Here is a 26500-nt window from a genome sequence, read left to right on the forward strand (position 1 = left end):
GATTTGTGCGCGACTGCAACCCCCCCCCCCCACCCCCACCCCCAAACACAATATTGTACATCCTTTTCTCTCTCCCCCCTTTTCTCTCTTCTTTTCCCCCTTGTCTTCAATGGCCATTGTCTATTGTCGTTGTGATTCCTATACAATATCTACCTGCAGCCTACAGTCCTCCATCCGAGGCCTTGACCTCCTCGAAAGTCTCTGACACCGAATGTATGCTAAACTCTTGAAAATATGGTTCTTTATTTGCCTTATTTTAAAGATTTAGAGCTATTTGTGTACTACCATGTATCGAACCATGCGATTGTATACTTCATGTTTTGTACCCTATAACTATCATTACACTGTTTCATGTGTCTGAGACAATATTTTATGCACGTGAGTTTTCTACTCTTCCAATAAAAAGAAAATTGGCAAAGAATGGTGTGCCGGAGTTCCCAGAGTGAATACAGTGATGGTCATGCATCTCTATGATTCTTGGCTTCTCCTTGGCAGTTCCATAGAGTTGAATGGATAGGTAATAAATTCTTATGTTGGGACAACCCACAGGTTTTAAAAATGTTTACTAAGGGCAGGACATGTGATAAATAACATACTCCTGCTCAATTCTATGCAACTCCAGCGCTACTGGTCTTTGTTTACTTGTCCTGCACTGACAAAGTGCCATACATGGACATGACCCAGGCAGTCAATCAATAGCCGCAGCATGAGATCACAGCATATCATCAGTACAGGACAAGTAACCAAAGAACAGTGAGTTCTTTAACAGGTATTGGTCCTTGAAAAAGAAAAAAAAGTAAGTACGGTAAACCCTTGAACTTAACAACCTGAGATAATCTTTTAGCAGCAATTAATTCAACCAAACCTTTCTTTAAGCTGCAAATAAGATTTATACAACATTGAGAATGAATTTTGTGCCATTCCTTCCTGTATTTCAGTTCCTCCATATTTCTGGGATGTCTTGCGTGCACAACCCTCTTCAGGTCATGACCTAGCATCTCCATAGGGTTATGGTCAGGACTGGGACTTGGCCATTCCAAAAGCAGCAAAGCAACCCCAAACCATGATCTTCCCTCCACCATGCTTCAACAGTTGAGACGAGGTTTTGGTGTTGGTGTGCACACCATGTTTCCCTTATAAACACATATGTGTAAAGGAAAACTGGCTTAGTTGCCCATAAGAACCAATCAGATTCCACCTTAAATTTTTCACATTTGGAAAATAAAAGGTGGAATCTGATTGGTTGCTATGGTCAACTAAACCATTTTTTTCTTTACAGCAGTTGTGATAAATCTCCGTCAGTGTGAGCATTTGCGCTAAAAAGTTCCACTTTTGTATCATCTGTCTATGGAACATTTCTTAAAGGCATTGTGGAACATCCATGCAGTCTCAGACAAACGTCAGATAAACCGCAATGTTTTTTGGATAACAGCAGCTTCCTTTAGGTTTCCTTCCATGTGAACAGATGTTTGGACAGTTTGTAGAGTCTTCTGTACATCTTTTGCTGTTTCCTTGGGTTATTTCTCACCTCTTTCAGGATTGGCTACTATGCTCTTGGAGTGATCTTAACAGGATGCCCACTCCTAGGGAGAGTGGCAACCGTCCTCAATCTTCTCTATTTGTATTCAGTTAACCATGGATTGATAGCAATGTTTTGTATTTTTTGCAGCATCATGCTTCTCTAGAACATGTCTTCAAGCCACGGTTTACACTAACCATTATTCTTGGCTTTTTCAGCCCTTATTTAATGGTCAAAGCATCTGTGAAACTCACACTTTCAATTACATCTCCTTAACTGAAACATATTTTGCCAATCGGCTCTTAAAGGGGTTGGCCACTTTGTAATAATTATAGGTTACTTACTGATTTAATGTCCCTGCTCCTGTTATCTTCTGCACATTTCTGCCGTAGTGTTTCTGCCCACTTGTTGTAGGAGGGAGCTGCTGCTCCTGTATACAGTGTCTGTGCACATAAATTACTGTATAAAAATACGAAGCTGAACTCTGCTTCGTAAGGAGGCACAAAGCAGAGTTCAACTTAGTATTTTGATACAGTAATTTATGTGAATAAATGAATTGACACGTGATAAAAGTGGGATGAAATAAGTCTTGCAATATTTACAGAAACTTCGGAAAGACCTTTGCAGAGGACATACATTTTACAATAGGACAGAACCCATATTAATGACGTTTTTAAATGATTCAGGCTCAGATACAGCAATCCAAACCCGATTCACTCAACCCTAGTCCTAGCAGTCAAACTGTCACTAATCAGACACTTATTACCTACACTGTAAAATGGTGATAAGCTGTCAATTCTGTGCCATAACCAAATTTTTAGGGTAAAGTTTAGTTTCATCAAGTATTCTAGCTCCCATTCCTCATTGGATTGTTTCCAATTGTTTTCTCTTATCCCCCATGCTTAAATCTTACTTCCTGGTTTGTCATAGGACTGCTGACCCATCATGCCTTAGGGCAGTGAGATGTGTCCTGACATTAGCAGAATATGTGACACTAACCAGTTCATTTTCTACCTCCACATATTTAAAATGCTCTGTGTAACTGAGTTTATAATAGACACAACTTGGCTTAACGTCCATCATTTGTTAGAGCAAAATTCATCTTTATGTTCATTTACCTCTCTGTCTATTATCTGTCTGCCTGTCTATCCATCCATCTATCTATAACTGACATGTAACTGATACTGCACATAGAGTGGTTATTGAAGGGAAGGAAAAGAAGTGCTGTGAGCATGTGCGTCCTGTATTACAAGGCTCCACTACAGGACGTAACGAACAGCAACTGAAAACAAAACTAATTTGCCACAGGGTGCAATGGTAGACTAATAACTTTAGAATAAGACAGTTTTGATAAATTATGGTATTTGGGGAAAGTGATATAATTGTGATATCTGTTGGGCAGGATACATTTATATTAGTGGCACAACCTCTTTGATGACTCACAGCTACCTTAAAAGAATATAGACATGAGCCAAGCATAAAGTAATGGAGGTACAGCAACACATTATTATAACCAGATATATTTAGTATATATATTACAAAATAAATTACAGTGGTCCCTCAAGTTACAATATTAACTGGTTCCAGGTTGACCATTGTATGTTGAAACCGTTTTAAGTTGAGTAATTGGTTCCAAAGCCCCGAAATGTCATCCAAGATAAGAGAAAATGATTTAAGATTTAAGACAAATAAGCAGATAACTAAGACAGAAAGAATAAGTCCTTAGATGTAACAGTCAGGAATAGCTGCTAACTACTAACTAATACAGCTAGGCCTTGATTGGTTGGATCTGAGTCTGAGGAATTGTATGTTGAGTCTAGTTTTAACTGACGATGGGTCAGAAAAGACCATTCTATGTTGAAAATATTGTATCCTGAGGCCATTGTATCTTGAGGGATCACTGTATATTGTAATCATGTTAGCCAAGAGGTTATTACATTCTGTCTCAGATCTTCTCAGAGTTCCTGGCTGCACTGTATTGCCCCATGTACATTAATACTATGAATGTATGACATTTTGGATATCGTTGGTCATTCCTGTGGGCCATGACTCTTTAAATGCTCCTTCAATTGACTTTTATACGGAAAATGTTTACCACATTGTATGCAGGAGAGCTGCCGTCTGACTGTGTGGATTTTCCTGTGTATATTATAATTTGACTTTGTGGTAAATCCTTTACCGCAATCAGGACAATTGTATGGCCTCTCTCCAGTGTGGACTCTTTGGTGAATGATGAGATGGTTTTTCTGTTTGAAGCTGCTGCTGCACTCAGAACAGCTGAATGGCTTTTCAGTGTTGTGGATCTTTTTATGGTTTATAAGCCCAGAGACTGTACTAAAGGCTTTCCCACAATCAGGGCACAGAAATGGTTTCTCTCCTGTGTGAATTCTCTGATGCTTCACAAGCTCCCCTTGATGAGTAAACCACTTCCCACAGTCACTGCAGATATATGGCTTTACATCAGCATGACAATGCTGATGTCTAAGAAGACCAGCATTGTGAGTGAAGCTTTTCCCACAAATAGAACAGCAAAATGGCTTATCTAGGGCATGAAATCTCTGATGTTTCAAAAATGTGTGCTCATTAACAAAACACCTCCCACAGTCAGAACAGGTCAAAGTCTTATCTCCATTATGTGTCTGCTGGTGACGTATAAGGTTATCTTTTCTGGAGAAACACTTTCCACAATCTGAGCAAGAAAACTGTTTTGTTTTCATGTGGATTCTTTTATGCTCTGCAAAGTTTGACTTGTTGGAAAACTGTTTTCCACACTCTGAACACGTGAATGGTTTTTCTCCAGTGTGAATTCGTTGGTGTATGATAAGTTGAGAGGTACAAGAAAACTGCTTATTGCATTGAGAGCAATAGGGATGTTTGTCAATTTTATGGACCTTCCTATGGGCCAACAGGTCTGACTTAAAAGAAAACTTAGCTCCGCACTTTGAGCAAGATGATTTTCCTGCCTTCAATGACCTGTCAATGTTGTGGGATTTGATCTGGTGCACAAAAAGATCTGACTGAGAGAGAAACTGCTCCCAACAGATAGAACAAGTTGGCTTCTTTCCTTTGTGAGCTTCTCGATGCTTTACAAAATTCCCATGATTCTTGAAACTTCTTTGGCACACAGGACATGTGTACATTGTCTTTGCAGTTTGGGAAGATGGGAATGAGAATTTTATGTACTTGCTGCCTTGCACCAGTTGTGAGGGTTTCTCGGTTCCTACAGTAGCCTCATTACTTTCTAAGTACTCTCCAGTATAAGTAAAAGCATAAATCTCACTTTCTACCAAACTGCCTCCTTCACATAATGATTCCTCCTTGACATTTGTAGGTATATATTGTTGTATTAGGTTTATTGGTCTACAAACGGTGAGGTCTGTGAGGTTACCCGTTCCACTTGAGGTTGATTTCTCCCTAATATGAGATTGATTCTGTTGAGTATGCCCTGTGTGTGTATAAACACTGGTGTTTGTAAGATTTTCTTCATCCCATAAGGGTTGTTCCTCCTTCATATGAGTAGATAGATATTGATTTTTGGGTCTATAAATGGCAGGGCCTTCGAGGGTTTTTATATTACACGAGACTGGTTCCTTCTTTATATCAGTAGGTTGATATTGTATATTATCTGTGGCTGTAGACATGTTGAGGTCTATGAGGTTTCCTCCACAAAATGAGATTGGGGTATCTTTAATATGAGCAGAGGAATTGCTGTCTATAAGATCTACATCCTCCCATGAATCTGCTTCTTCCTTAATATGAGGAGAAGAATGAAGAAGTGTATGTCCTGTGGGTGTATAAATATTAGGAGCTGGTAGATTGGAATCACTTGAGACTTCCTTCTTAATATGAGGAAATTCTTCCTCATCTAGAGCAGATGAATAGGACTTGTTGCTTCTGGGTTGCTCTTCAGGAAAAATGGTGTGTTCAGCAGCCATGTTCTTCTTGGTGTTTGCCAAATATGTTTCAGATTTTCTTGTGCATTTAACTCTTGCACAACTTCATGAAAACATGAATAGGTTAGTTTTCTTGTGTACATTGTTGGTCTTATCTGTTAAATAAAATACACAGTGATGAATACACATAACTTCAAACGGATGTAATGACACTGGTTTAAGAAATATTTCTCTGTTACTTACATGATTATCTAAAATCCTGTATCAGGTAACACAGTCTGTTCCAGATGGTCATCTGGAGATGCACAGTTGCAAGACATAGCCTACTAGTAAGTATTTCAATGCAAGGAGCAAATATATGGCAACTATACCAGTATCCGGAGACTGATTGCTTCCCTGTCATGGAAGAACAGACCTTTATCTAAATAGATATCTGTCTAATCTAAGTGCCAACGTTGTATTGGTGATGCTGTTTGACAGGTAGAAGAGCTTAAAAAGGCCTCCATACACCTTTACCCTTAAAATACAGTCGGCTTAACATTTTTGGCAAAATGGGGCAACAATTTAAAGTGTATAAAGATCTCCTGACTGTCTTCCAACAGATGATATAGTGAAAGAGATGGATCTGAAGCATTGAATTTTAATGCACAATCCTTTTGTTCACCTGAAAGATAAGCCACTTTCAGCCACTTCTTTCCCAATTTAAAGGGAACCTGTCACCTGGATTTTGTGAATAGAGCTGAGGATATGGGCTGCTAGATCGCCACTAGCACAATGGCAGTACCCAGTCCCCATAGCTCTGTGTGCTTTTATTGTCTCAAAAAGACGATTTGATAAATATGCAAATTAACGTTAGATGAGTCCTGTCCCTGAGATGAGTCTAGCGTGAAGGAGCCCAGCACCACCCTGCATCCTCCGAATCTCCTCCTTGCTCCTCGACGCCACAGACATAGAGCGCCGTAATCTCGCAATGCGCGAGCTAGCGCATGGGCAGTGTCGGCATAGTGTTCCTTCCCTGTGCTGGCATCAGCCTCAGGGAACGAACTGCGCATGCGCTAGCTCTCGCATCGCGACATTATGGCGCTCTAGCTCTGTGACGTTGGGGAGCAAGGAGGAGATTCGGAGGATGCAGGGAGGTGCTGGGCTCCTTTACGCTTGACTCATCTCAGGGACAGGACTCATCTAAGGTTAATTTTCATATCTATCAAATCGGTTTTTTTTTTTGGACAATAAAAGCACTCAGAGCTATGGGGACTGGATATTGCGGTTATCCATATCCTCAGCTCTATTCACAAAATCCAGGTAACAGGTTCCCTTTAAAACATGGCTCAACCAAACGTAGACTGTATGGGCTGACAAGTACTGACGGTGTATGCACACCTTAAGACCTAGAACAATCATAAGACTGTTTTCTTATCATGCTCATGGAAACAGTTCCAGATAAAGTTATGGATTTGATGTTGGTGTCCTAAATCAGACAAGGTGTTACTACTATATAGTATATTAGGTCAGACTTTGCCTACAAATACTGTGGAGACAATTCAGGTTCAGAGGTGTTTACTAGCCACTGTTCCTCCCTTCCCTCCACTCAGTTATACTAAAATAACATGCATTTTTGGCCTACAAATGTTAATAGGGGAATCAGGGCCAACACTGGTTTAAAATAGTGCCCTTCATATCCAAGCTACACATCAGAATACTTTCAAGTGTAAGAAGTCAGAGTGTCTGCAGCTTGGCACAATGCTGGCCAACAGACAAGTCACTGTAATAACTCGTACCTTCGGGAGGCTTTACCATGTGAAAAGTTCTGTGCGTTAAAGGGGTTGTCTCACTTCAACAAATAGCATTTATCATGTAGATAAAGTTAATACAAGGCAAGGCACTTACTAATGTATTGTTATCCATATTGCCTCCTTTGGTAGTTTGACTCATTTTTCCATCACATAATACACTGCTCGTTTTCAGGGGTTACAACCACCCTGCAACCTAGCAGAGTTGGCCATGCTTGCACACCATAGGAAAACACGCTAGCCTTCCTGGAGATCAGGAGTGCATATAGGCCAGCGCTTTTTTCTATAGTGTGAAAGCACAGCCACCGCTGCTGGGTTGCAGGGTGGTCATAACCCCTGGATACAAGCAGTGAATAATGTTATTAAAAAAAGGAATCAAGCCAGCAAAAGGAGGCAATTCCCTTTAAAGTGGTTGTCCAGCCAGTAACATAAAAAAAAGGGTCTGAATGACATAAAAAAAGTGACAGTCACATTTCCAATCCCCTGCCGCTCTTGTACCAATGCCCCTTAAGTCCTTGTTGGTCTATACCTCTTGGGCAACACACAGAAAATTACCGCTGAGCCAGACAATCATTGGCCACAGTGGTCACTTCTCTTGGTTAGGTGCTGAGGAAGTACAGATCAGTGGAAACCCAGTAAGTGCAAGAATGAGACCCAGGGCCAATAAGGTGCGTTTTACTTATTTTTATTTTAATGCCATTCTGACCCTTTTTTTTTTTTTAAAGGGATTCTATCACCAGATTTAACCCTATTAAGCTAGCTGACATTAGCGATGTGTTAATGTCAGCTAAACCTAATACCAACTCTTGCTGAAACCAGCAGAATACAACGCGTGGTGTACAACCATCAACTTCTATATAATTTAAACCAACACGCAAATGAAAAATCAATCCATCTTTATTATAACAAATAAAATGACATACATGATAAAAAATCCAGGAATGCAGGAAAGTGAGGATTAAAACACTCCAGAACCAAGGATAATGCAGTTCTCACTGTAATTGCAAATAACACTGTTGTGTATGCAGTGCGCCAGAGCAAAAAGTATAACAAGAGTGGCCCTACACACATGTATATCAGTTTGCCACAAAAGTGGCATATAAATGAAAATGAATCTCTAACAGGATGGGGGCAACCTAACCGTAGGTAACAATATTAAATATAATGCTGGCAAAAGCATAGACAAGAGTGAGCAACATGAGCATATATCGTAACAAACCTGGCTGGAGGAATGGCCCAATGTCCATTTCGCAGTCGCGCTTTTTCAAATCCCTTTAGCCTCTAGGAGCGGGGGGGGGGGGAGCGTTGTTCATGCTCTTAGAGGCTCAGTTCTCCCACCTTTGTCGCCTCCCTCCAAGTCCTGATTGACAGGGCCAAGCAGCGCCCGCATCTGTCTGCCAGCCCTGTGCTCTGGTGAAATCTTGCGCCGTTCAGTATTTGGCGCAGGCGCGTTGAGAGAAAGATGCTCGCAGGTGCGGTGAGGAAGCTGTTAGCCTGCGAGCGTCTATCCCTATCCTTCACCGCGCCTGCGCTGAATGCTGAACGGCGAGAGATTTCACCAGAGCACAGGGCTGTCAGACGGATGCGAGTGCTGCCTGGCCCTGTCAATCAGGACTTGGAGGGAGGCGACAAAGGTGGGAGAACGGAGCCTCTAGGAGCAGGAACAACGCCCCCCCCCCCGCCCCCCCGCTCCTACCTAGAGGCTAATTAGCATATTATAAAAGTCTGATTTCAGGCGTAACGGTGGAGTAGATAAAAGTAGGAATAGGCTAGTTAGGTTTAGCTGACATTAGCACATCGCTAATGTCAGCAAGCTTAATAGGGTTAAATCTGGTGACAAAAATGTAGTTTCTGCTGACAGAATATGAAAGCTGAGACCTGCTTTATTTTACTGCAGTAAATAATTTTCATAGATATAGATCCCCCAGGATGGTCAGGGGTGGACTGGTAACTTAAAGTGGCCCTGCAGAAAAAAACTAAAAGTGGCCCCAGATACTACAATGCAGTACAAAATACTACCTCAGTAGAACCATATACCACAGTGCAGCACAAAATACTGCCTAAATTAATTAATGCTGAGAGCATCAGATTTTTTTGTACCTGCCTTTTGGCCAAGAGGAGGGTTTAGGTGGCCCTCTGGCATAGGCCCATTGGGAGATATCCCTGTAGGGTCTATGGCCAGTCTGCCCCTGAGGATGGTAATCAGTCTAAAAAGTAGTTTCTGGTGGCACGATATGACAGCTGAGACCTGCTTTATTTTACTGCAGTAAATAATTTTCATAGATATAGATCCCCAGGATGGTCAAGGGCAGACTGGTAACTTAAAGTGGCCCTGGAAAAAAATAAATAAAAGTGGCCTCAGATACCACAGTGCAGTACAAAATACTACATATACCACAGTGCAGCACAAAATACTGCCTAAATTAATTAATGCTGAGAGCATCAGATCTTTTTGTACCTGGCTTTTGGCCAAGTAGAGGGTTTAGATGGCCATTTGGCATAGGCCCACCGCTCCTGAGGATGGTAATCAGACAAGGAAAAGCATTTTTTTTTTAAATTAAAAAGATTTATTGTCATCACAGAAGACAGTTTTATGTGTCATACCAATGCATTACTGCGTGGAGGTCATAAAGGTAAGAAGGTAATCACTAGTTAGCATTGATACAATTATACTGCAGATGTTAATGCAGCAATAATAATACAAAATAAGGGATTGGTAAAGTATCGAGTAAAGCTGGATATAGACATGAAATAAACATCAGGTGAAATTGACAACTTTTGACTGATCAGTCATGTTTTTCCATCCAATAAATCAAACCAATTGCCACTCTGTGGCCCTTTTGGCAGTCTGGTATCTACAGTATGGATGGACAATCAAACATAATAGAGCATGCAAGTGGCGCCTGAGGGTAAAAACTTGATAACGTTCGTCAGCCATGTTAGTAGAAGTTCGGGCAGAACTGCATGGGTACCACTGATTGCTGATACATCTCTATGGGTTTTAATGAAAGCCTACAGACAGTTTATATGGACAGAAGAGCGCATGAGGTTGAAAATCTCAGTCTTATTTTAGTTTAGCTGTGGATCATCACTCTTCTCATGACTTTCCATGTGTTCCTTTAGTTTGCTTTTATATGGGAAATGTTTGCCACATTCGGGGCAGGAGAGCTGTCTTCTCACTGTGTGAATCCTCTGATGTATGTTAAAGTTTGACTTGGTAGTAAATCCTTTGCCGCAGTCGGCACAGGCATATGGTTTCTGCACAGTATGAACTCTCTGGTGTCTAACAAGGTTGTTTTTCTGCTTGAACTTGTTACCACATTCAGAACAGACAAAAGGTTTTTCACTTGTGTGTATTTTTTTATGGTTTATGAGACCTGACCCTGTGCTAAAACACTTTCCACATTCGACACAAGTGAATGGTTTCTCTCCAGTGTGAGATCTCTTATGCTTTATCAGTTCACCTTGTTTCGGGAAACACTTCCCACAGTCTGAACACAAAAATGGTTTCATATCTATGTGCGTTCGCTCATGCCTAAGGAGCAAAGCCTTATGGGTAAAGCGTTTCCCACAAAGGCTGCATGAGAAGGGTCTGTCCAATGTATGGAATTTCTGATGTCGGATAAACTTGTACTCATTGACAAAACTGCGCCCACATTTAGAACATGTTAATGTCACTTCTTCATGAATTCGCTGGTGGCTGATAAGATTGTCTTTCCGCGCATACGATTTCCCACAAACTGTGCAACCAAATTGTTTTGATCCAGTGTGGACCCTCATGTGTTCAGCAAGATTGGACTTATTGGAAAAACGTTTCCCACATTCTGAACAGGCGAATGGCTTCTCCCCTGTGTGAATTCTCTCATGGATGATAAGATGAGAGTTGCTGGCAAATATCTTATCACATTCTGAGCAGTATAGACTTCTGCTAATTTTGTGAGTTCGTACGTGCGCTGAGAGATCAGTTTTATTACAGAAGTCGGCCCCACACTCTGTGCAAGTCATTTTCTTTCCTTTGTGTGTCTCCCGATGTCTCACAAGATTACCATGGTTATTAAAACCTCTCTTACATACAGGGCAGGTATACAGGGTCTTTGACGTCTCAAAGGATGGAGAAGCAGATTTTAGTACAGAACCCTTCTTTTTCTCTTCGGTTTGATCAATTCCTTCAATATATTCACCAGTAATAGTAAAAGAGTTAATACTGTTGCCTGCAAGTCTCCCGTCATCACAGAGCTTGAATTGTTGTTTAATATGATCTACATGTTTATGAATAACAGCATCCACAAGGTTTTCAGCTTCAAAATATTTTGGTTCCTCCTTAATTTTGCTGAGTGGACACTGTTCTGTATGATCTGTGGGTGCATTGCTGATTGTGTCTTTGAGGTTGTCTTCATATGACACCAATTCCACCTTCACTTGAGTAGATAGAGACTGGGTATGATCTGTGGGTGTATACAGTTTGGGGTCTATGTCATTTCTTCTACACAAGGATGGTTCCTCCTTAATATGAGTAGCTGGATGTTGTTGCGTATGATCTGTGGGTGTACAGATGTTGGGGTCTGTGAGGTTTTGTCCATCATATGAGATGGATTCCTCCTTGAAAGATAGAGATGAATGTTGTGTGTTATCCATAGTTGACAGAATGTTTGGGTCTGAGGGGTTTCCTCCTTCATACAAGACTATTTCTTCCTTAATATTTGAGTATGGATGTTGTTTTGTATGATCTGAGAGTATAGAAATGTTGTGTTCAATAAGACTTTCTCCGTCAAGTAAGACTGGTTCTTCTTTAATATTAGAAGATGGATGTTTTGTATCATCTGATGGTAGAGAAATATTGGATTTAATAAGATTTTCTCCATACTGTAAGAGTGGTTCCTCCTTAATTTGAGATAGATATTGTTGGGTAGGAGTTGTGGCTGAATTAATGTCAGCATCTGAAAGGTATTCTCCATCTTTTAAGACCGGTTCTTTATTAATATTCTTACATGAGATGTGTTCATGAGCAGTGTTTTTATGAAGGTCATCATCTAATAGGCCTTTTTCTTCATATGGCTCCAATGTTACGTGTTCCTTTAGGTTATATTCTATCTGTTTAATGGTAACATTAATATTCAGGTCTTTTTCTTCATTTGCTACAGACTTTTCCATCGCATGAAAGCAGTTGCTAATTTTTGTAGTGTTTTTTAAATTCTTTATATTCTTTGTTTATTAACCAACCTTCAATTTACCAGTGGACTTAAATAATGGTGTCTTCCAGTTCTGTGATGACCTTTCATAGACCTGTTAGAAAGAAATATAAAATAAGTAAACAGTAAACCCGCATTCACCTAAATCTTAAATCCAAACCCATGTCTAAATAGAATTGGTTAATACTACGAAAGAGGTTTCATTATATAAGAATACGTAAATAAACACATTCTCATTTATTGATGTATTTTGTAGTTAATGGTCTGTGAATGAGCTCATTGGATAGGTACAGAGACAAAATGGTATCTCTGTCAAGAAATGTGAAAACACTGAAGGATTAAAAATGCTCCTTTAAGATCCTTTGCTTGTTGACATCATCCTGTGGTTTGAAAGTAAAGCCTTTTCCCTTTGCCATCAAGAAGTACAAGAAGACTGGTGCTTCTTCTGCAACAGTGACCATATTCTGGACATATGTACAGCTTCTATCCTGGCATTTTTCCAGTGTCGAGGAGACCTTATCAAAAACATTTTCTTTTATTCTTCCTCCTTATGCACTAGATGTCTCCCTATTAATTGAAGGATTTACTGCACCATTAAAAGTTCCTCTCAAAAAAACACTTTTCGCCCTGAATTTTGTAGGCTAAAAGCTCAAGAGAGGCAAGTCATTTAGTGTAGGTCCCGTCTTTTGGAAGCCACCTTGTTGCTGGTAGATGGGCCCGACACAATTTGGATAAAAAAAAAATTGCACAAACAGCTTATAATTCGCATATAATAAGTATAGCAGTAATGCAATCTACTTTTATTCACGTTTTCAGTGTTTGAATGTGTCTTTGTGCATAAAGCAGTGTGTTGCTACTTGTAGGTCTTGTTCGCTTTCAGTTTTTGGTTTGGAGAGAATTTTCTATTGTTCTCACAGATCCATATTTGCAGAGACATAACAGAAAGAACTTGCAGATTTCTTTAGTTTGTTGGCTTCACAATAGACTCATTTGGTCGCTGCAGGAAATTTGGTGCATGTTTGAATTTCGTTCCTTACATTTAAATTTTTATCCGTCAATGTAAGTGAAATCCACAATGTCAGTATCTCAGAAAGAGCTACCATAACTGGTTTCCTGGTACTGTAGACCTCCCACTTTAGTATCCACTTAAGCTATCCAGTGTGTACAATCAGGCATTCAGCCTCCTACATATATAAGCTCACATTTATCAATAAAATACGCCAATTTTGATTTTCAATGGCAGATGTACAGAAAAATTACCCCACCAGCCTTGGTACTTTCCCGAGAAGGGGTGTGTGGCCGGTCGCCCAGCCACATTTATTATCTTCTACGTCAGTTTTCTGTCTGGCACAGATTTTGGTTCAGGCACAAGGACTGCTAGAAACTGCGCCTGATTTATGATGAGGCATGCGCTTCGTCATAAATCAGGCACAGCATCCAGCAGCGCCCCTGGTTATCATAGACTGGCATACATCCTTGGGCTGTGATAAATCTGCTCCTTAGAGTGGATTGTAACCTTCACACACAGAATGAATTAAAAGGAAGAACTCATAGACTTTTAGCGAGGTACTCTGATAGAATGCTTCCTTTCCAACAAGCCTGTTTACAGAATTTCTCCCAATTAACCTTTGCAATCAGCCCAAACTTAACCTCCATTTTGCATTCTTGCTTTCATTATTCATATCACCTCTTCACACTCCTGCTTTCAGGACTTCTCCTCCAACTCATTGTCTTCAAGGTTTTAGGGTGCTGCCAAATGTTCAGGTTTTATGATGGATTTTTGAAGCCAAAACTGGATGTGGACTGAAAAAAAGTGTAGACATCTGTTTTCAAACTCTTTTTGCTTGCTAACACTTTATCTCCTTTTATGATCCACACCTGATTTTAGCTTCAAAAACTGTATTAAAAAGCCTGAACACAAGGCAGCACCCTTAGAAATTACTTAAAATCGTATCTCTCCCAACAAACATAATGGGTTACGGCCTTAATTTCTATCACCTTCACAATGCTACCACCTCGAATACACTACCACCACTACTTTCACCATCTATGTCCAAACGCAACCCCTGCCACAACATTTGCAATACCACCTCCTATTTAAAGGCTATGGACACATTTGTGTACTACAATTCAATAAACCCATATCTTACCGTAATGCAGCACATAAAAAATTGCACTTGTTTGTTTACTGGTTTTAGCTTTACTTTCCATTCTGTAGAAAGTCCATTATTTGTAAACACAATAGATATTTCTGCTGATAACATTAGTGCAGCGATCTACAGTCAGAACCATGGTGTTATAAGCAGGATATATCTCATTACTGACGCACTCACTACATGCACTCTGTTCTGAATACAGTATTATGTGCAGTCCACACAGATGCTATGTACACATAGAAGTACCCGGGGGAGGGGGGAGGCGGGGTAGTTATCAAAACTGGTGTAAAGTATGTAAAGTAGACCGGGTTTAGTTGCCCATAGCAACCAATCAGATTCCTCCTTTCATTTCCCAATGAAGCTGTGAAAAATGAAAGGTGGAATCTGCTTGCTATGGGCAACTAAGCTAGTTGTACTTTACACTACAAATATAAGATATATATATATATATATATATATATATATATATAAAACAATAATTCAGGGCAGCACTCCAAATGTTAAAAGACTGGGTGCCAGCGGTAAAAACACCTAACCAAGGTGTATAATGCAAAAATAGAAAGCACCGCAGCACATCCGTAAAAAAATGACAGCACTCTCAAACACTTTATTCACTCCTGTGGTCCCACTGTTTTCAGCTCATTCACAGAGTCTTTTTTTCAACCTATGAGCTAAAACGTTGTGACTAGTGTTGAGTGAACTTGTGCTTCCAGTTTGGCGTACAAGGCTCAGGTCATCTAAGAATTCCGTTATGGATTCCGCTACCACGGACCATAAGGGTCCATTCACACGTCTGCAACTATTTTGCGGTCCGCAAATTGCGAACCCACCAAACACGGACATTGGCCATGTGTGAGCCACACTTTGCGGACCGCACATGGCTGGCACTATGATAGAAATGCCTATTCTTATCTGTGGCTGCGGACAAGAACAGGACATGCTCTATTTTTTTATGGGCCGAAGAACGGAAGGTGCTGTCCGCATCTTTTGCGGCTCCATTGAAATGAATGGGTCCGCAACCCTTCCGCAAAATTGCGGAACGGATGCGGACCCATTATACGGACGTGTGAATAGACCCTTAGTTATGGTCCGTGGTAGCACAAGTTCGCTCATCCCTAGTTGTGACCACAGGGGTGAATAAAGTGTTTTTCTTTTCACTCATGTTTTGTGAAGAGGGGCTGCCATTTTTTCAAATTCTTATATTGTCCTGGATTTGATACCGGATCCATTGGCCTGCACTTCCATATTTATATTTGGCCTGATGTGCTGCCATTGTTTATATATATATATATATATATATATATATACACACATATATACACTCACCTAAAGAATTATTAGGAACACCTGTTCTATTTCTCATGAATGCGATTATCTAGTCAACCAATCACATGGCAGTTGCTTCAATGCATGTAGGGTTGTGGTCCTGGTCAAGACAATCTCCTGAACTCCAAACTGAATGTCAGAATGGGAAAGAAAGGTGATTTAAGCAATTTTGAGCGTGGCATGGTTGTTGGTGCCAGACGGGCCGGTCTGAGTATTTCACAATCTGCTCAGTTACTAAGATTTTCCCGCACAACCATTTCTAGGGTTTACAAAGAATGGTGTGAAAAACACCCAGTATGCGGCAGTCCTGTGGGCGAAAATGCCTTGTTGATGCTAGAGGTCAGAGGAGAATGGGTCGACTGATTCAAGCTGATAGAAGAGCAACGTTGACTGAAATAACCACTCGTTACAACTGAGGTATGCAGCAAAGCATTTGTGAAGCCACAACACGCACAACCTTGAGGCGGATGGGCTACAACAGCAGAAGACCCCACCGGGTACCACTCATCTCCACTACAAATAGGAAAAAGAGGCTACAATTTGCACAAGCTGACCAAAATTGGACTGTTGAAGACTGGAAAAAGTTGCCTGGTCTGATGAGTCTCGATTTCTGTTGAGACATTCAAATGGTAGAGTCCAAATTTGGCGTAAACAGAATGAGAACATGTATCCATCATGCCTTGTTACCACTATACAGGCTGGTGGTGGTGGTGTAATGGTGTGGGGGATGTTTTCTGGGCACACTTTAGGCCCCTTAGTGCCAATTGGCCATCGTTTAAATGCCACGGCTACCTAAGCATTGTTTCTGACCATGTCCATCCCTTCATGACTACCATGTACCCATCCTCTGATGGCTACTTCCAGCAGGATAATGCACTATGTCACAAAGCTCAAATCATTTCAAATTGGTTTCTTGAACATGACAATGAGTTCACTGTACTAAAATGGCCCCCACAGTCACCAGATCTCAACCCAATAGAGCATCTTTGGGATGCGGTGGAACGGGAGCTTCGTGCCCTGGATGTGCATCCCTCAAATCTCCATCAACTGCAAGATGCTATCCTATCAATATGGGCCAACATTTCTAAAGAATGCTATCAGCACCTTGTTGAATCAATGCCACGTAGAATTAAGGCAGTTATGAAGGCAAAAGGGGGTCCAACACCGTATTAGTATGGTGTTCCTAATAATTCTTTAGGTGAGTGTATATATACAGTGCTGCCCATAATTATTCATACCCCTGGTAAATTTTGACTTAAAGTTACTTTTATTCAACCAGCAAGTAATTTTTTGACGGGAAATGACATAGGTGTCTCCCAAAAGATAATAAGACGATGTACAAGAGGCATTATTGTGGGGGAAAAAAAAAAAAAACATTTCTCAGCTTTTATTTACATTTGAGCAAAAAGTGTCCAGTCCAAAATAATTCATACCCTTCTCAATAATCAATAGAAAAGCCTTTATTGGCTATTACAGCAATCAAACGCTTCCTATAATTGCAGACCAGCTTTTTGCATGTCTCCACAGGTATTTTTGCCCATTCCTCTTTAGCAATGAGAAAGGTGAGCGCTGCAAAGACTATCTCAGATTTTCAGATGCACGGACGTTGCCTGGACTCGGCTACGAATAAGATTCCAAAGGAGAAGAAATCCAGCTTCTAAAAATCAGATCCTTTATTCCAAAAAGTTAAAAACGTAATCAATAGAAAATCGTTTTTGACTTTTTGGAATAAAGGATCAGATTTTTAGAAGCTGGATTTCTTCTCCTTTGGAATCTTTAGCAATGAGCTCCAAATCTTTCAGGTTGGAGGGTCTTCTTGCCATCACCCTGATCTTTAGCTCCCTCCACAGATTCTCAATTGGATTCAAGTCTGGACTCTGGCTGGGCCACTCCAAAACATTAATGTTGTTGTCTGCTAACCATTACTTCACCACTTTTGCTGTGTGTTTTGGGTCATTGTCATGCTGAAATGTCCACTGGTGCCCAAGGCCAAGTTTCTCTGCAGGCTGCCTGATGTTGTCGTTGAGAATCCTAATTATTTGGTCTTTTTTCATGGTGCCGTTTACTGTTATTAGGTTCCCTGGTCCATTGGCTTAAAAACACCCCCAAAGCATTAGGTTCCCACCACCATGTTTGACAGTGGGGATGGTGTTCTTTGGGTTGAAGGCTTCTCCTTTTATACGCCAAATGAAGGAAACATCATTGTGACGAAACAATTACATTTCTGTTTCATCTGACCATAACACAGAAGACCAGAAGTCTTCTTCTTTGTCCCCACTTTAGGGGAATAAAAAATTCCTTCCTTCACTCCAATCAGGCAATCAGAATAACTCCCTGGATCAATGACCCCTCTCTAGTAGCTATATCCTGTAATATTATTACACTCCAGAAATACATCCAGGCCCCTCTTGAATTTCATTTATTGTACTCACCATCACCACCTCTTCAGGCAGAGAGTTCCATAGTCTCACTGCTCTTACCGTAAAGAATCCTCTTCTATGTTTGTGTACAAACCTTCTTTCCTCCAGTAGCAGAGGATGTCCCCTCGTCACAGTTACAGTCCTGGGGATAAATAAATAGATGATGGGATAGATCTCTGTACTGACCCCTGATATATCTATACATAGTAATTAGATCTCCTCTCAGTCGTCTTTTTTCTAAAGTGAATAACCCTAATTTTGATAATCTTTCAGGGTACTGTAGTTGCCCCATTCCAGTTATTACTTTAGTTGCCCTCCTCTAGACCCTCTCCAGCTCTGCTATGTCTGCCTTGTTCACAGGAGCCCAGAACTGTACACAGTACTCCATGTGTGGTCTGACTAATGATTTGTAAAGTGGTAGGACAATGTTCTCATCACGGGCATTTATGCCCCTTTTGATGCAACCCATTATCTTATTGGCCTTGGCAGCAGCTGCCTGACACTGGTTTTTGCAGCTTAGTTTGCTGTTTATTAAAATTCCTAGATCCTTTTCCATGTCAGTGTTACAGAGTGTTTTACCATTTAGTATGAACGGGTGAATTGCATTATTCCTTCCCATGTGCATAACTTTACATTTGTCAGTGTTAAACCTCATCTGCCACTTATCCGCCCAAGCCTCCAGTCTATCCAGATCGCTTTGTAGTAGTATACTGTCCTCTTCAGTGTTAATTTTGGCTTCCGACCACGTCCTCTGAGATTTTCCAGTGCTGGAACATCTTGTATTTTTTAATAATACTTTGCACTGTAGCCACTGGAACTTGAAAACATTTAGAAATGGCCATGTAGCCCTTTTCTGACTTGTGAGCAGCCACAATGCGCAGCCGCAGGTCCTCACTGAGCTCCTTTGTCTTAGCCATGACTGTCCACAAACCAACTGCAGAGAGCTGCTGTTTTTCACTTGTTGAGTTGATTAAAACAGCTGTTCCCAATTAATCAGGGTAATTAGGATGCTTTAGAACAGCTTACTATTTGCAATGGTATAGAACTTAGGATTCTTCCCACAGACTGTAACAGTTTGTGAAGGGTATGAATAATTTTGGACTGGACACTTTTTGCTCAAATGTAAATAAAAGCTGAGAAATGTTTTTTTCCCACAATAATGCCTCTTGTACATCGTCTTATTATCTTTTGGGAGACACCTATGTCATTTCCCATCCTGTATATATATTGTGGGGATTCGCTCTGGTAGTTGGGATAAGCGGGTGCAGTACAGAGGCAAAGTACAAGTTCGTAATTCAAATGTTCGTGTTTATTTACACATAAGGTCAAACAAAAAACACTCTTGGTTGGTGTTTGTTCACACCAAGTAGAAAGTTCGTGCATAACAAAAAACCTTCACCATGTCGGCGGTTCTGCCTCCAGCAGTCAAAATGCAGGCTTTAGGTGGCTTGCTCTCCCAACACACACTCAGCTTTTTAGCCCAGCACAGGGCTCAGTTCCCACACCAGTGATTGCCAGAGCTCCTCTGTCAGAGAGATGTAATCACTCACAGCTGACACTGCTGGCTGGGTTTTATAGGCCAGTCAAGACCCAGCCTGAAATGAGGGGAGTAGTCACCCACCCAACACTTTGACTACTCCCAGTAAGAGCCGTCCCGGATCAGCTATGCAGCCATACTAAAATAGAAAAGTGTCAATCAGCATTAGCTGCCACTGACGCCTGAAAATACTGGCTCTTACTTCACCAAGGACAGGAACCTCGGTGACACATACCTTTCGTCAACGACGGACCCTTGCGCCTTCCTACATACCTCCCCCTTTGTTCAACCCTGAGGGGGTGAACACTTGCCAGACAGTGTACTCAAGACAGGGCATCCGCGTTTCCTTGTAAGAGGCCTGCCCTGTGTTCTACTGAGAACTTGAAGTTCTGTAATAACAAGCATCATCTGGTGACCCGAGCATTCCTCTCTTTGGCCTGGCTCATACACTTGAGAGGCGAGTGGTCGATCACCAGACAGAACTTTCTCCCCAACAGATAACAGCGGAGAGACTCGAGTGCCCATTTGATGGCCAGGCACTCTCTCTCCACTATACTGTACCTAGTCTCGGCTGGGGTGAGTTTGCAGCTGAGAAAAACAATGGGATGTTCCTCCCCATTGATTTCCTGAGAGAGTACAGCTCCGAGGCCTACTTCAGAGGCATCGGTGTGTACCACAAACTCCCTCTTGAATTTGGGCGTCACCAAAAGCGGTGACCCGCACAGGACCAACTTCAACGCGGAATAAGCCTCTTCCGCCTGGTGATTCCAGCGGACCATCACGGACTCCCGTCCCTTCAAGAGCCCTGTCAAAGGAGCCGCTAAAATGGCAAAATGGTGAACGAACCTCATATAATAGCCCACCATTCCCAGGAACGACTTTACTTGCCTAATGGTGACAGGTCGAGGCCAATTCCGAATCGCTTCTATTTTATTCACTTGGGGTTTGATGACTCCACGTCTAATGACATACCCCAGGTACTTAGTCTCCTCTAACCCTATCGCAAATTTTTTTGGGTTAGCGGTCAGTCCAGCCTTCCTAAGGTAGTCCACTACAGCCTGCACTTTGGGTAGATGACTTTCCCAGTCGGTACTGTGGATGACGATATCGTCCAGGTAAGCCGACCCGTACCGATGATGTGGAAGAAGTACAATGTCCATGAGTCATTGGAACGTGGCGGGGGTACCATGCAGACCAAAGGGTAACACTTTATACTGATACAGCCCCTCAGGGGTGACAAAGGCAGCCTCCGTTAAGGGCACCTGCAAGTAGCCCTTCGTGAGGTCCAAAACAGAAAAATATCGGGCTTGTCCTAACCTCTCGATAAGCTCATCTACCCTGGGCATGGGATACGCATTAAACTTGGAGATTGTGTTTAGTTTGCGAAAATTGTTACAGAACCGTAACGTCCCATCAGGCTTGGGTATTAAGACTATCGGACTGGCCCATTCACTTGTGGACTCCTGAATGACGTTTAGTTGCAGCATTAGCTGCACTTCCTGGCTTGACGCCAAGCCTCGGGTACCCGGTATGGTTTTAACCGGACTTTTGCCTGAGGCTCAGTGACAAAGTCATGCTGGATTATGGAAGTGCGTTCAGGGAGGTCCGAGAACACATCTGCGTTCCGACTAATGAACTCCCTGGCTTCCTGAGCCTGTTTAGAGGAGAAGCTGTCAGCAATTTTTGCTGTGGAAACTGCTTCTCTTGCATCAGACTGAGGAGCCTGAACCTTTTCTCCTACAAAACCTGGCAGCAGACGGTCTTCAGTAGAGGACTCCCTATCTTTCCATGGTTTTAGTAAATTCACATGGTACACCTGCTCCGGCTTTCGCCGCCCCGGCTGGTGTACCTTGTAATTTACATCTACCACTTTCTCAAGTACCTCGTAGGGCCCCTGCCACCTAGCTAGGAACTTACTGTCTACGGTTGGTACCAGAACCAAAACCTGTTCACCCGGGTTAAAGTTCCAGAACGGAGCCTGACGATTATAGACCCTACTCTGGGCTCGCTGTGCTGCCTCCATATGCTCCCTGACCAGAGGCAACACTGTCTACATCCGTCCTTGCATCTGGGTGACGTATTCAATAACACTTTTGTGTGGTGTGGGTTGTTGTTCCCACGCTTCTTTGGCTATGTCCAACAGACCGTGAGGGTGTCTGCCATATAGCAGTTCGAAGGGCAAGAACCCAGTAGAGCCCTGGGGCTCTCGCACTACGAACATGAGATAGGGCAGAAGAAGGTCCCAGTTTCTCCCATCCTTAGACACCACTCTTTTTATAACATGTTTTTTAATGTTTGATTAAATCTCTCTACCAGGCCATCCGTTTGCAGATGATACACGGACATCCGTAGCTGTTTTATGTGGAGAAACTTACAGAGTTCCTTCATGACCTTGGACATAAAAGTCAGAACCTCTTTAGGTAGTCCCACTCGGGAAACTATCTCCGATAACTCCTTAGCTATGAGTTTGGCTAATGTATGTTGCAGTGGCACCGCCCCCGGGTACCGAGTGGCGTAGTCAAGGACGACCAAGATGTGTTGGTGCCCTCTAGCGGACTTCGGTACTGGGCCTATGAGATCCATATCAATTCGCTCAAACAGGACCTCGATAATCAGGAGAGGTACCAGGGGGCTCCGAAAGTGTGGCTGGGGGCTATGTATCTGGCAGGTTGGGCAACACTTAGGCTACTTTCACACTTGCGTTCGGGGCTCCGCTTGTGAGTTCCGTTTGAAGGCTCTCACAAGCGGCCCCGAACGGATCCGTCCAGCCCTAATGCATTCTGAGTGGATGCGGATCCGCTCAGAATGCATCAGTCTGGCACCGTTTGTCCTCCGCTCAGGCAAACGGATCCGTCCAGACTTACAATGTAAGTCAATGGGGACGGATCCGTTTGAAGTTGACACAGTATGGCTCTATTTTCAAACGGATCCGTCCCCCATTGACTTTCAATGTAAAGTCAAAACGGATCAGTTTGCACTATCATGAACATAAATTCATGGTAATGCAAACGGATCCCTTCTGAACGGATCTAAGCGTTTGCATTATAGGTGCGGATCCGTCTGTGCAGACACCAGACGGATCCGCTCCGAACGCAAGTGTGAAAGTAGCCTTACAAAACTCTTCTACCTCTCTGAACACACTGGGCCAGTAAAACCGCTGTAGTATCCAGTCCTGTGTTTTCTGCCACCCCAAGTGACCCCCAAGAACATGTTGGTGGGCAAGCTCCAATACGAGCTTGCGATACGCCTTGGGCACCACCAGCTGTTCAATATGCTCATCCCGTAGTTGGTTTACCCGATACAGCATTTCCTGGTGAACGACAAAACGGGGAAACATCGACTCGGCCCCAGGTTGTTGTGCTTCACTATCAATTATTACCACATTCTCCCAGGCCCGGGATAAGGTTGGGTCCCGGTGTTGTGCGGTTCCAAAATTTTCACCGGAGACATTCAGGACCCGGCGGCAAGTCCTCAACGTCTCCTACCAACACACTCAGCGGAGTTGTCTCCCCCTCTTCTACCGCAGTGGTGGTCACCCCTACTGCTGGCCCTTTGGCCTCGGGTTCCCAGGGTTATGGCCTACCGCCCGAGCCAAGCCACTCTGCTGAAGTTACCCCTGACTCAGGGGCATCAACAACTTTCACAGCCGGCCACAGGGCCGGGAAGCCCAGAAAGTCTCTCCCTATTATTAGTTCATAAGGTAAAGTGGTGGCAACGGCCACCTCGTGGGTCCACTTGCCGCCTCCCATGGATAGAGACACCAGGGCGGTGGGATAATCCTTTAAATCTCCATGTATGCACACGAGCGCGATTTTTCGGCTAGTATACTCGTCGGGCCGCACCAGGGTAGCTCTGACCAGGGACATCAGACTCCCTGAGTCCAACAAAGCCACTGCCAGAGTGTCTACCACTTCTACCTGGCACAGATGGTTATTGTCTATAGTCTCTGGGATACCTGATGCACACAGCTTCCTGGCGTACAACGAGTTGCGGTATCCATAGTTAGTCTCCACGGGTTCGCCCCGATGGGGACAGTCGGCCCTTCTGTGGCCAGGCTCCTGACACCGCCAGTATACTATCGGAGCCGGGTCTACTGGGCGGGTTTGGTTGGCACAAGTCCCTGGGTCTGGGATGGAGATTGTTAGGGTTTGGCTGCCCCCCTCCCAAACGAACCCCCTTTCAAATTCCTGGTACCCTAATAGCGTTCCACCAGGTCCATCATCACAAGGGCATTACCAGGAGGCACCTGGCCGATCCAGTGCTGGAGGGGGTACGGCAAAGCCCTCCAGAACACATCAGCCAACAGACGGTCCAACATAGCATTGGGACTCATTGGGCCATTTTTGCAACAGGTGTAATAGGGTATAATACTGGGGCCTCGCGGGCTCAGCCGGGTTAAACTCCCACTGATGCACCCGCTGGTCCCGGACTAATACATTCACCCCCAGTCTCGCCAGGATCTCACCCTTTACTGTCGGGTAATCAGCCGCTTGATCATCCGGTAAGTCAAAATACACCTGCTGGGGTCCAGACGCCAGGAACGTTGCGATGACCTCAGTCCATTGCTCCCAGGGTAGCTTCTCTCTCACGGCCACCTTCTTGAAGATCACCAGATAGGTTTTGACGTTGTCTGCGGTGGTCAACTTGGGGATCGCCAAGTTGATAAGCGGGTGCAGTACAGAGGCAAAGTACGTAATTCAAATGTGCGTGTTTATTTACACATAAGGTCAAACAAAAAACCTTGGCATGGTTGGTGTTTGTTCACACCAAGTAGAAAGTTCATGCATAACAAAAAATAAGTCACCTCGTCGGCGGTTCTGCCTCCAGCAGTCAAAATGCAGGCTTTAGGTGGCCTGCTCTCCCAACACACACTCAGCTTTTCAGCCAAGCACAGGGCTCAGTTCCCACACCAGTGATTGCCAGAGCTCCTCTGTGAGAGAGGTAATCACTCACAGCTGACACTGCTGGCTGTTTTTTTTATAGGCCAGTCAAGACCCACCCTGGAACGTGGGGAGTAGTCACCCACCCATCACTTTTGACTATTCCCAGTAAGAGCCATCGCGGATCAGCTATACAGCCATACTAAAATAGCAAAGTGTCAATCAGCATTAGCTGCCGCTGACCTGAAAATACCGGCTTTTACTTCACCAAGGCCAGGAACCTTGGTGACACATACCTTCTGTTAACGACGGACCCTTGCACCTTCCTACAATATTTTTACATACACTATATAAAAAGACACATATGCATGTTTTTCTCAATATCTCACATGAAATCAGAATAAACCTTTCCTGTTTTTGGTCAATTAGGATTACCATAATTATTATTATTTGCCAAATGCCAGAATAAGGAGAGAGAGAGAATGTTTTAAGGCATTTTTATTACTTTCCGCAATTAATATTTGGTACCATTGCCCTTTAAACTGTATGACTTGGGTCAAATGTTTTGGCTATCCTTCCACAAGCTTCTCACAATAGTTGGTCGGAATATGGGCCCATTCCTCCTGACAAACCTAGTGTAACTGAGCCATGTTTGTTGGTCGCCTTTATGATTGATTGGTATTACACTTTTTGTGATGTAAGGTATAAAAAATTGCTTTTTTGACACATTTTTTATATAATTTTTTTACAACGTTCACCAGACGGGTTAGGCTACTTTCACACTTGCGTTTCTGGGTCATTTTGTGAGATCCGTTTCAGGGCTCTCACAAGCGGCCCAAAACGGATCAGTTCAGCCCCAATGCATTTTGAATGGATAAGGATCCGTTCAGAATGCATCAGTTTGGCTGCGTTTGGTCTCCGTTCCGCTTTTGAGGCAGACACCAAAACGCTGCTTGCTGATGCAGAGCCAAACGGATCCGTCCTGACTTACAATGTAAGTCAATGGGGACGGATCCGTTTTCACTGACACAATATGGTGCAATTGAAAATGGATCAGTCCCCTATTGACTTTCAATGTAAGTCAGGACGGATCCGTTTTGACTTAGACTTTTTTTTAAAAGAATAATGCAAACGGATCCATTCTGAACGGATACAAGCGTTTGCATTATCGGTGGGGATCCGTCTGTGCAGATACAAGACGGATCCGCACCACACGCGAGTGTGAAAGTAGCCTTAGATCACATGATATTTTTGGGTCGTTACAGACACGGCAATACCTAATATGTGCATTTTTTTAATTTTATTTTACATAATAAAAGCATTTTTGAAAAATAAATCATGTTTTTGTGTCCTCATTTTCTGAAAGCCATATTTTTTATATTTTTGGGGCGATTGTCGTAGGTTGGGTCTCATTTTTTGCGGAATGAGGTGACAGTTTGATTGGTGCTTACTTTGGGTACATATGACCCTTTTGATCGCTTTTTCTACCATTTTTTGGGAAGTTAGTCCAAATACTTATGGAGGGAGGGGGGCGCTTGGCTGCCGCGCTGTCCTGAAGGGGAGGGAGGCTTCGCTCAGCCATCTTGAACGGGGGAAGGGTAGGCTGGGGCTCTGTGCTGCCGCGCCTAAAGGGGAGGGGGGCTACTTGCACAGCTTGGCGATCCTGTACTGGGAGGGGGGGAGAAGGGATTTATGTGTCCAGCCTTGACGGGCGGGGGGTTGTCGGGAGGAATGCAGGACTGCTGCGCTGCCATCCGAGAGGAGGGGGGTCACAGACGGCCATACTGAAC

The 26500-nt window shown here is 43.0% G+C and overlaps 1 protein-coding gene across 4 annotated transcripts in view; it reads right to left on the bottom strand.

Annotated features, from left to right (window-relative positions):
* Window positions 1-3314: 3314 nt before the first annotated feature.
* The window catches only part of LOC122922893 (gastrula zinc finger protein XlCGF57.1-like), a 31169-nt gene continuing 7983 nt past the window's right edge, over window positions 3315-26500 (bottom strand). For 2 of the 4 annotated variants that reach the window (XM_044273651.1, XM_044273652.1), the window contains one exon: window positions 3315-5567. In XM_044273651.1, coding sequence (XP_044129586.1) covers window positions 3550-5454 — 1905 coding nt within the window. In that variant the 5' untranslated portion in view covers window positions 5455-5567 and the 3' untranslated portion in view covers window positions 3315-3549. Of the gene's footprint in view, window positions 5568-9746; window positions 12486-26500 lie in introns of those variants that run through there. The other 2 variants (XM_044273649.1, XM_044273650.1) reach the window with 1 other exon arrangement.

Source organism: Bufo gargarizans, unplaced genomic scaffold (genome assembly GCF_014858855.1).
Source record: "Bufo gargarizans isolate SCDJY-AF-19 unplaced genomic scaffold, ASM1485885v1 original_scaffold_1027_pilon, whole genome shotgun sequence".
Lineage (NCBI taxonomy): Eukaryota > Metazoa > Chordata > Amphibia > Anura > Bufonidae > Bufo > Bufo gargarizans.